Source organism: Rhinatrema bivittatum, chromosome 2 (assembly GCF_901001135.1).
Source record: "Rhinatrema bivittatum chromosome 2, aRhiBiv1.1, whole genome shotgun sequence".
Taxonomy (NCBI): Eukaryota; Metazoa; Chordata; class Amphibia; order Gymnophiona; family Rhinatrematidae; genus Rhinatrema; species Rhinatrema bivittatum.
The window spans coordinates 402,356,218-402,368,213 of record NC_042616.1 but is presented as its reverse complement, the minus strand read 5'-3'; the positions used below and the strand labels follow the sequence as shown (position 1 = coordinate 402,368,213).

Genomic DNA, 11,996 nt, shown 5'->3' with positions numbered 1-11,996 from the left:
GGTTCACATACAGGTACATACACAATATATAAAAAAAACAATATAAAACAAATGAGTGTGAAGTAAAAAATAAAATAAAGGCTAAAAACTAAACATATGTCACATTAGCAATACAAGTTCAAAATCAAGTACAAATACAGTTTACAGGTGTCGCTGGAGTTGGAAATTAAAAGTTTTCTTGTATTTGGGTATTGAATACTTGTTGAAAAAGATATGTTTTCAGTGTTTTTTTTAATTCTTTTATATTTGAAATTTGTTGAAGTGTGTTAGGTAAGTTGTTCCAAATTGATGGGCCTGCAACAGAAAAAGCTCTTTCTCTGGTGATATCTAGTCTTGCAAGGTGGACCAAAGGGATGTCTAATAGGTTTTTGTTCAAAGATCTTAAGTGTCTTGTAGGTTTGTAAAATTACGAAGTGGAGCACCACCAAGTTGATGTAGGATTATGTATGAGTGAATGGATGATAGACAAAGTTTTGATGTGGATTCTGAATTTAATGGGGAGCCAATGCAAAGAAAACAGAATAGCTGTTATATGGTTTTGAGTGAAAAACCGGATAGTACACATGCAACTGAATTTTGGATTAATTGGAGAGGTCGGATTGCTATATCAGGAAGACCCAGATAGAGTGCATTACAGTAGTCAAATCCAGAGAAAATCAAAGATTGTAGAACCGTGCAAAAGTCTTGATGGAAGAGCAGAAGACGAAGACACTTCAGCATATATAATTTGAAAAAATGTTTTTTTACTATTTCAGAGATGTGTTGTGTTAAGGAAAGATCCAAGTTTATTAACACCCCAAGACTACATACATGAGTAAAGATAGGAATAGAGAAGCTGTTTAATAATAAAAGATGAGATGGTGAACTGTTACTGGGATTTGTAATTGAAGTTAGATGGATGATTTCTGTTTTTGTAGGGTTAGGTTTATGACGGTTATAACCAAGTATTGATAGTGTTTATTTACAACATAAACATTTAAAAGAAGTGTTGCAATTTGGCAGACATGCACAAGTTTGCAGAGAGAGCCTGAGAAAAAAATGAGCTTTCGGTTTTTTTATGGAATAATTTATAGTCTGAAATAGCTCACAAATCAGATGGTGGTGCATTCCATAAGGATGGTTCAACAATAGAAAAAACTCTTGTTCTGAGGGGCAATTGAGCTTAAGAACCACTAAACTGATGGTAAAGTTTTTGAAGCCTTTTTTAGTGGATTTGAAGCTCCCACCTAACCATCTTGGGGGGGGGGGGGAAGAGAGAGAGAGAGAGAGAGAGAGAGAGAGAGAGAGAGAGAGAGATACTAGCCATAATGTCCTCTCCCTAGATAGGTATTTCTATCCCTATGGGTGGCCCACCTAGTAACTTGAGGTGAGGTTTAGGTATTAGTGTAGGGGATTAGGGGGCCACTTTGATATTCAATGTGAGACATATGAACAGAACAGTGGTCTCTTGTGAAGATTTGATGACCTACGGAGTAAGGAAACTCACTCCAACATGATATTTGTGCAAGGTTCTCTCAACCTAGCTTGATGGATTCTCTACCTGGGTAACATCAAGCTAGGTGGAGAGAACATTGCCCAAATCTCATCATTGGGTGTTTCCTCTCTCTCATGTTGGAGTGAGTTTCCTCACTCCGTAGGTCATCAAATCTTCACAAGACACCACTGTTCTGTTCGTACATCTCACTTTGAATATCAAAGTGGCCCCCTAATCCCCTACACTAATACCTAAACCTCACCTCAAGTTAGTAGGTGGGCCACCCATAGGGATAGAAATACCTATCTAGGGAGAGGACATTATGGCTAGTCTCTCTCTCTCTCTCCCTCCCTCCCCCCAGACCATTAACAATGGTCCCCCAGTGGTTGAATGCAGGGAATACAACAAGTATCGCACTTATTGCAAAGTCTGAAAATGTTATTGCAATTTGTGCTAACTTAGCTCTTCGCATAGGTAATTAGCACAAATTGCAATAAACTGTATATTAGCATAAAACACACCCCTTTTACTATCGCATGCGATACTTATCGCATTTTGATAAATCCAGGCCTAAGTTTGTACCTGAGGCAATGGAGGGTAAAGTGACTTGCCCAAGGTTGATCTTTAGGGCAGGATTGACCTGAAGGTAAGGCACCATTGTGTTTTATTTGAGGCTAACAGCTGTTTTGCTCCCCATACAGATTCTTTCTACCCTGTCTTTTCATTTTTTAATACATGTACATGACCTGGTGTATGTATGAGAGTAAGCAATTATCTCCACACTTGCAGCTGTTATGACAGTCTACAATATTGCATGTATGATGTCTGTTTAACAAGCGGTAACAAGCAATATTAAGCCTGCTACGAATGCTTTGAGCTCTGTATTGCATACTGCGTGCATACCTGCAATTGACTCTTTTGTTCTTGGCGATTTTCATTTAAGACATGGATTACAGATATGTATTCGTTTTAAATGAATGTGTAAAACAGGACACACCTGTTTTGGATTTGTTTAAAACCAAATTTGAGTCAGGAAAAACAAGTTTTTCATTTTATTGATTTTGGCAAATAGTACACGCTATTTGCTAATCGCGTACCTTATTTGCCAAAAGCAAAAAAAAACCCCAAAAAAAACAAAAACATGAAAATTTAAAAAACCCATGAAAAATAAAAAAAAGAACCAAAAACTAATTTTTTTCCTTTGCACATCCCTAACATGGATGCATCTTTGTGATAGCTGCAAATATATATGATATGATATACATATTTAATTTCATTCATTTATTTATATACTGCCTCCCATTCTTTCAAAAAGTTATCTAAAGTGGTGCACAATAAAACCAATAGCAAATATCACAGGAAAAAAAAAACCCCACAAAAAGATAAACCATCATACATTTATTTGGCAGCAAAAAAATCAAATCACACATGACTGAACTGGTAAAATGTATAAAGTGCCCAGAAAAAACCCGGTTATCATTTCTATGAACCAATGGCATATGACATAAGTTTTATCATCATATGCAGTTATCATAACTTTAGTTTTTTGGGGGCTGGAGGGAAGGGAAACCTGAATTTTAAAAAAGTATTTAAAACAATTTTGGCATTAGTGTAAAAGTATTATTTCATTGTTAACATATATTATATATAAGTATATTGCCATGTTAACAGCTATTTTGTTTAGGCATTGTTCATTTATCTAGCTGGCAAACTGCACCTTTACAAAGAAGTGCAAAAACAAGTTTGTTCAGCTGTCTGTGCCAGGTCCTTGTCTCATTAAAGTATCTGCTCCAGCAAAACTGCAAGAGAAGCATCCCTCTTTTAATTAATCTAGCACTTCACAGAGGTCCCTCCTTAAAATTATGCATGAGCAACTTTTGCAAATACAACCTTGCACAATTTTCAAACTGAACACATTTACAGGGTCATTCTTTAAACTGCGATGTGCCCTTATCACAGCAGTACAATTTAAGTCAGGGGAAGGGGAAGAGTGTGGGGGAGGGGGGGTGTTTGGGCGAGGTTATGGCCCAGCAGCGCTGCGGGCGATAATGTTTTCCACATAATCGCCGGAAGTGCCACGGGAAATAACTACACTTTTTCCCATGGCGCTATGGGGGGGCGAAAGTGTGCGGCCCAGCCGCAACCATGGCAGGCGAAAACACACCACCGTGATGCGGCCGGCTGCATACTTTCACTTCCCCCGCCCCTTTTTTCCCCCGCAGGCCATCATTCCGCTTTATTTATATTTATAGCCGAATGATGAATCCCAGGGTTAGTTTGGGATTTGGCTTTTCCCACAGAGACTAAAGCGGGCATGGACCATATTGTAAGAGCAAAACAATCTGACCTGTGCAATACAGTGTTAGCCTTGATGCTTTTGATGCAACTGCAACATTGCTCTCCACTTCGATGGTGAGGGGGAAAAAGGGGTCTTGGATTTCAGACAATAGCCAATTTTGGGCCCCGACATTTACAGTCCAAGGTACTGATATGCAGACCTTAGGGGAAAAAGGACTGGACTGCTTCTATGGCCAAGTCCAAAAGCAAAGCACCTTCAAGCAGCATTGTCTGAATTATCACGAAAGCTGCTCACCCTGTAAAAATGTTGCTAGCAATAATTTTGTTATAGGTTTGATAGTTGCTTGGTTTTGATTGTAAATATTACAACCTTGTGGGTAATCAGCATGAAGCAGCGGTTACTGCCATAAGGAACTTGCTAGGCAGACTCTACGGACCATTTGTTTTTTTTTTACCATCATTACTATATTACTATTCTCTGTTACAGTTCCCGAAAGCTCAACAAGTAATTTATTAAGTTAGTCCAATAAAAAGCTATCACCTATTTTATATATTTTTTGTGTGTTGTCTTTTATTTCTGTCATTTAAATGAACTAACATGGCAACCATACTGGGGGGTCTAATTGTGCCTTTGGTTTGTTACCTTCTTAACACACACCTGATTCTTCAAGAAGTCCAGGCATTTGCGTAATTTGATGAAAACACTTGAGCCTGTGTATTTTTCTGGTCCAAAGCTGAACTGCTGAATCCAGTTACAACCTTGGGAATACAGAAGTCTCTCTGGGAGCTGGGGTGTGGAGAAAAAATATGCATCAGTAATAAGGATTCACCAACCATAACATTCTCAGGAACTCACATTGTTATTAACACACATCATTACAGGAAATAACTTCATTAATGTGTACAACTGGAAGGGCGTTCATACTTACGACAAGAAAGGCACTCTAGATTGTGCATTAAAAGATTTTAATTCTACCTGCAGAAGATTTTGGTAGAAAAACATCTCAGGCAAGGGCTAGGCAAGAACACAACTTGGATAAAAACTTTAGTTATAGGTCACCAAGAAGAAAGGAAAGTTCTAGAGAAGCTGTTCACAGCGAATCTAATCTGCTAGGAAACTTACAACAGTTCACATTTATAATGACAAATGGTTTATTTTTGTACACATTTTTATTTAAAATATTTTATAATCTGCATATAGTAGTGACACCATTCTAAGCAGAGGACAAACTAAAACACATACTGAATGTTAAACAAAGATAAAATCCTAGATATAAAATGATATAAATCTCAAACAAAATCTGAAGAGAGAGCCTGAGAAAAAATGAGCTTTTGTTTTTTTTATGGAATAATTTATAGTCTGAAATAGCTCACAAATCAGATGGTGGTGCATTCCATAAGGATGGGCAAACAATAGGAAAAAAAACTCTTGTTCTGAGGGGCAAGTGAGCTTAAGAACCACTAAACTGATGATAAAGTTAAAATATCACTCCAATCTCTGTGGCTCTCACTAACATCCAGGACACAGGAGTCAAACAGCAGCCACATCAGTTCTCCATCTACCTGTTCGCAACTTAAGACAAGATCTAGCCCCAATGGTTATCCAAAATAGTCAATGACATCTTATCTCAAGGCTTCTTTCCTGACACACTTAAAGAAGCAGTAATCAAACCTACCCTGAAGAAACCTGGCTTTGACGCCAAAATAATCCATCACTACATTCCATTCTCTAGCCCCCACTTCTAATCCAAACTAGTAGAAAATGTAGTCTACCTCTAACTCCTCGACTTCCTTGAAGAGGGCAACATCCTGTATCCCCATCAATCCAACATTAAGAAAGGACACAGAACAGAACCTATCCTTTTAAACATAACCAGTGGGATTCATCTAAATGCAGACTATCACGGAATAGCAGGCTGGAGTCAGGGAGCACCCCCGCAAAAGCAGTACAGGACTGGAGCTGGTCTTCTGCCTAAAAAGCTCCCTCCCCCACAGGTTGAGCCCTTGGGTTCTGGGGGCTGGTAGGACTTGTCTTCTGCAGAACATCATGGCTAAAGCAGGCAAGGCCTGGGAGCTGTGTGTGTGTACACAGGCTAGGGGCTGGAGTCAAGCTCAGGCTGGAAGGTGGATGCAGGGTCCTGGCTGGGAGCTGCATGCAGATACTGGTTGGGAGCTGGGACTAAGCAGAGACAAGGCTGGAATTGAGGGCAAGACCAGAACCAGAGGCAAGGGCAAGGCCTGGGAAAACATACAAGGGATTAGACTGGACACGGCAAGACAAGGTCAGGACTGAACAAGGACTGGACTAGACAGGCATCAGGGAACAAGAAAGCCCAATGGGGCACGAGACTGGGCAAGGTAACGCTTATGAGTCAGAGGCCACAAAGCAGGATAGAGAGGACACAAAGCAGGATAGAGAGGCCTAGGAGGCCACAGAGAAAGGCAAGGAAGCCTGGAAGACTATAGAGTAAGACAGGGAGCCATGATAGGCCATAGAGCAAGACAAGAGACCAAGAGAAGCCACAGAGCAAGATAAGAGGCCATGAAAGACCACAAGGCAAGGCAGGAGGCTTGGGTAGGCCACAAAGCAATGTAAAAGGCCTGGATAGGCCACAAGGTAAGGTAGTACGTCTGGATAGGCCACAAGGCAAGGCAGGAGGCCTGAGTAGGCCATAAGACAAGACAGAACAGCGAGAAGGAAGTGGCCAGGTCAAGAAACAGAGGTGACTCAATTAAAAGCCCCTAAGGACTGGAGGGACTGGGTTACATAGGCCTGGGGCTGAGGCATCAGGAGATCAGCAATGAGTTAACTTGCACTACTGGGAGCGGGGCTCGCTGAAGACCTCTGCTGGTAGTGAGGCTGCATGATAGGGGCAACCATGGCACAGGGAGGCTGCATAACAGGTGAAACTGTGACATAGACCAAGGGGTCTGTAGTCTTTGTAGATCTTTCCACACCTTTTGACTCAATTGACCATAGTCTCCTAATTCAGTGACTAGAAAACATTGGCATTGTAGGTACTGCCCTTAAATGGTTTGAATCTTTTCTGTCCAACATAACCCAATCTGTCAGTGGGCCACAAATTATTCACCCCTAAAAACCTCACATGTGGAGGGCCTCAGGGCTCTTCCCAATTCTCTTCAACATCTACATTCATCCAAACTGTGACTATATTCAATCCTTCAACATTGAATGTCACCTATTTGCAGATGACATTTGACTTTGTGTTAAAATAGGATCTGACCAAACTCCTCTCATCACCAATCTTAACAATTAAGCTCTGGAACTTATTGCCAGAGGATATGGCTAAGGAAGTCAGTATAGCTAGGTTTAGAAAAAATATGGATAAGTTCCTGGGAGAGAAGTCCATAAACTGCTATTAATCAAGTTGACTTAGGGAACAGCCACTTATTACCAGCTTCAGTAGCATGGGATATATTTAATGTTTGGGTACTTGCCAGGTACTTGTAATCTGGATTGGCCACTGTTGGAAACAGGATTCAGGGCTTGAAAGACTCTCGCTCTGCCCAGTAAGGCAACTTCTTATGTTCTTACAAACATTTGTTACCCTTAACAGAAGACATGGTGGTAACCTGCACATAGTGGCAGTTACTACCATAAGCAGCTTGCTGGCAGAATGGATGGACCATCTGGTTTTTACCTGCCGATATTACTATGTTACTATGTATATCGAAAGAACTACAGAACAGATGCTCTCCCAACAGTCCAAACTATCCAAAACGTATTAGACAATTATGACCTCCCTGCAACCCTTATCTCCCACATATGGTGTTTGGCTCAAATCATAATTGTCAAAACTTCCTTCTAAAGACAACTTGCTTTTCCTTTGTGTCTTTATTCTGGCCATAAAACCTTCCAGGATAGCAGATGGGCTCAAAAGTATGGATTATAAATTATTCTTCCCTACAATTTCTGAAGGACAGAATCAGAACCTTCTTTCTGCCTTTAAATTACTTGCTCCTTCTAGATTCATCCCCTCACCCTGGATAATCATAGCCCCCTACAACCTTCAAAACCTTTTCCTCCATTGATGTTTACATTTCCACAAAGGGCTACTTAAGATTTTGCAGCCAGAATGCCCAGCCCATTCTGTTCCAAGCATGAGGTAAGGAAATATAAGATGTAGTCTCATTCTGGATCAAACTTTAGCTTTTTATTTTTATATGAATGTATAATAAAAGATGCATGAAAGGACAGCATCCAGAATTGAAATCTTGGATGACTAGCACCAGTGCTTACAAGTTTCAGACTAGTGTTGATTCATCCCCTTTTTTTGTATCTTATTCATTTTGAAATCATATGACAAAGGATTGATCCCAAACCATATAAGTCTGACTGAAAGATCCTAACGTCTAGTGAAGTTGTTTGACATCATGCAATAGCATCCTATGTTATTTATGTAAAGTACGCTAAACGTTTGCTATATCTGAACCTGTGAAGACGTCGTGTTAATATATATATGAAATGAGCAAACAATAAAAAGATGAAAACGACCTCAGGACACATGGCCATAATGGTGCACAATTTTTACTCTTAAAAAATTTACCAATGCAGACAGCATATTAGAATAAAAATTGGCAACATTTGGAAACAGAAGAGCACAACACAGAATGCCCCCAAGAAACTTTCTTCTTAGTGAAAGTGAGGCACGGGTTCCAGCCACGTGATGGGGGTATTTATTATCATCTGCTTAGTTTGAGCTCCATCTTTGAGTAAGCCAGCCCATGAGAAACTTATCTGGGTAACTCGAACCAGACGTTCAGCGGAACGTACCTGGACAAACATTCCACTGAACACATCCGGAATAAGTTATTTGGATAACTTTAGGACAGGTATTTATAGGACAAGATTTGACAAAGTGAAACCACTCCCCAAGAAAAGCCCTCAGTACCACCTCTTTCTACCTGGGTAAATTCTGTGCAGGCAAGAATTTGCCTGGACAAACCTTATGGGTCGATTTTAAGACCCGCGCGCGTACATGGATGTGGCTATTTTATAACGTGCGCACGTGTTATAAAATACAATATCCGCGTGCTCATGCGCGGGGAATTTTAACATCTGCACACACATGTGCGGGTGGGATGGCCTCCTCCGCATGCAGGGGGGAGGGGATTTTAAAAGCTCACGCACAGCGACGGAATTAGGACTTTCCCGGTTCCCTATACCCTATCTAACCTTCCTGCCCTTTCCCTTCTCCTCCATGACTCCTTCCTAGCTACTTACTTTTTTATTTGTTAGATTACTTACTGCTCCTCTGGAGCAGAAGTAATCTCCATGTGCTGGATGACTGCCGGTGCACGCTTCCCTGGGACAGCATCGAATGGTGCTGTCCTGGCCTGCTCCCCACCCCACCCCCTCCCCACCCCCCCTGGCCTGCCCCTTTCTTTGAGCCCAGCACGTCTGCCCGTAACAGGGGTTACATGTGTGGCCGGGCCCATTCTAAAATGCGCGCAGCACGCACAAGGACCGGCCATGCACGTAATCCCCACTTTTTACGCATGTGGCTTTTTAAAAATTGGCCCATTAATGAGGGAGTAGGGGGAAATATTCAAAATTCAGGATTTTTCCATCTAACTCTAAAAGTTAGTTAGAAAAACCTTTTGCATATCGACCTCTTTATATTTTCTTTATTAAATGCATTGTTATCAAATGTACCTTATGAAATGTATCACAGAGTTTTTTTTAAGCCACTTAGGGAAACTCTTATGGATTATAATTAGGCAAGGTACAAATCTAATAGAACAATTTCCTATCAGCATTTTAATCTGGAATGCCAAATCTTAATTCAGATGTATCGCCTCCTGTATCAGGGAGACTTATTCAGTCTCAGAACAGCCTTTCCCTTTACAATCTTCGCCAGCAGAGGGCTAGTTATGGTATGTGCAATATCAGATGGAACAATCTGGTACTCCTGTACCACCTTCATGTTCCATTGCAGGAGTAATGATTTAAGACAGCAGTGTCCTCCCTCTTGACCTATCCAAGGTATGAAAGACAGAGGCAGAGAAAATGAGAATAAGCTTACTTGCCTTCAGTGTATGGCCCTTTCTCCTCTGCATTGCATGATCTCCCTCTCTCATCTCGTGTCCTTGTAACAAATCAGTGGCATTCACAGATTTGGAGGAATCTGGCATGAGCTTCTATGTAAGCTCTTCGGCTATGGTCCCCGGAACTGAACTGAGCTCACCAATGTTAGGCTCTACTGCCCTTTCCTCTCTGGTTCATTGGACTAAGGGCATGATTTATAAACTGGGTCTTTTATAGCCAGAGAGAAGCCACGAGAAGCATCTAGAAAGTTTGTATCTTATTTGTGAGTAACCTGGCTTTTGTGATTACCCAGTAATACAATTTTCAAACTAGAACCAGAACCTTTGGTCATTAAATATTCTGTGGACGGCTCTTGGATCAGTTGAAGATCAATACAGTTCAAGCAGTTTTTGGATAGAACTGATGATACTGTTGTCACTTGATCTTCTGCTGCTATGTCTTCTACTTGAGTCCATCCATCAAAGTAATATTTCTTTCCATGGATAAGCATATTTCAAACCTCATGAGTTGGCCTCAGCAAGATCCCATGCTGGCAGGAGTCGTCCTCAAGCAAAATGCAGAACAAAAAAGTGCTGCATGGTTTGCTTTTTGCCAAAACTGCAGATCTCACGTCTGGGTAGAGAATCCTCATGTCACCATGTCAGCTTTTGACCCGTTGACTTGGGTACAGAGGCAGTTTAGGGCCTTCCATGTGGTGCAGTCCTCCTCCAGAGAAAGCTGCTTCACTTACTACCTATGCTAATCCCAGCGGCAAGACCTTAAAGTGGCGCTGGCCACATGTTCTCATGGGCAATAACAGTTGTGGCGTTAATTACCTCTGTTGTCGTGAGGAAGTTTCCTGTTCAACCTCAGGCATTTTTTGCCCCCCTGCGATTGTAACAGAGGATGTCTGCCATGCTCCGTTTTCTGCTTCCTTCCCTGTTTGACTGGTCACAGCCATTCAGATCTCTATCAACATTATTCCAACAGGGATAAATAAACTGTTGAGATTAGTTGATGTGTGGTAATTTGGCAGCTATCTTAAGCACAGGGTCAATTTTCTTCTCATGGGCACAGCATTCCCATTCTGGGCAAGCATGCCCAGCAATGAAGTAACATAGGGCAAGCAGAGATGTTCTGATCACAGCTCAGTGCATTCCCCATTTTGAGTTACCTGAGCTAAATGTGCTCCTCTCCTCTCACCTCAAGAAAAATTATTTCTTTATTCCCCAAGCACCCAGGCAACAGCATCAATAAGCCTCATATATTTTCTCAGAACTACTGTGTTCTTTTCATTAAGAAGTTTTTTTTTTAATTTGCTTTAAAATATATTGATATTTACCTTTAAAATCTCTTTCTCTTTCATCCATGATGGGAAAGAAATACCTTGGCTGAATATTTGAAACAAAACTGCTCTCAGCACACAGTAGTAATCTCCTCTGACTTGTCGTAAATGTTTAATATGGTGCCTCCAAAATAAATTTTCATAAGCCTAAAAAAATATTGAAAATTATCTCTCTTAAAAGCAAACCTTTACATTCATGAAAGGTGTTGACTCAAGCAGGTACAGCACAGGCAGCAGAAGGACAAACCTCCCTTTCCCACTATACACAATACCCCCCCCAACTCAATCTGCATGAAGCCTTCTCGTAGGAATACGCCTGGGAATTTGGAAGACCTGTGCATACATCTCAAACAGCATACACCCAGAATATGCTTAGATAAATATTATTAGGTCAACATTCCTCAAATACGACCATAAATTCAATTTTTGGTAGACAGAGTAGCCACAGTCCTCATGCAACTCGAAGCACTGGTCCCTGGCAAAAAGAGCAGCAGGGGCACAGCTGGCTTACACAAGCCGGATGCAGAAGTGGCTCTGGCATCTGGTTCACGAGGAAGAGCTTTGCTGCTCAGAGCCGACTAATGCTTGCTGGAAGAAAGCAGAGTCACACAATAGAAATCCTACTCCCCATGCTACTGGCTGCCAGAAGAACTGAGAGCAAAATGTGGGAGATGAGGAAAGAGAATTGGTTGAGGGAAGAAGAGAAGGGGAGAAGGAACAAAAGGAGAAGGGAGGGAGGCTGAAAGAAACTAAGAGACCAGTGGACCTTAAAAATCACCCAAAGATAACTTTGTCAGTCTACTTTAATGACAAAATTGTGACTAGCTGAC

General features: G+C 41.1%; 1 protein-coding gene across 2 annotated transcripts in view; it reads right to left on the bottom strand.

Annotated features, from left to right (window-relative positions):
- OTULINL (OTU deubiquitinase with linear linkage specificity like) overlaps positions 1–11,996 on the bottom strand; it is a 100,818-nt gene that overhangs the window by 26,471 nt on the left and 62,351 nt on the right. The window contains exons 5-6 of one of the 2 annotated variants that reach the window (XM_029590046.1): positions 11,164–11,313; positions 4,431–4,559 (exon numbers count right to left, since the gene is read on the bottom strand). In XM_029590046.1, coding sequence (XP_029445906.1) covers positions 4,431–4,559; positions 11,164–11,313 — 279 coding nt within the window. The remainder of the gene's footprint in view (positions 1–4,430; positions 4,560–11,163; positions 11,314–11,996) is intronic. The other variant, XM_029590047.1, reaches the window with a different exon arrangement.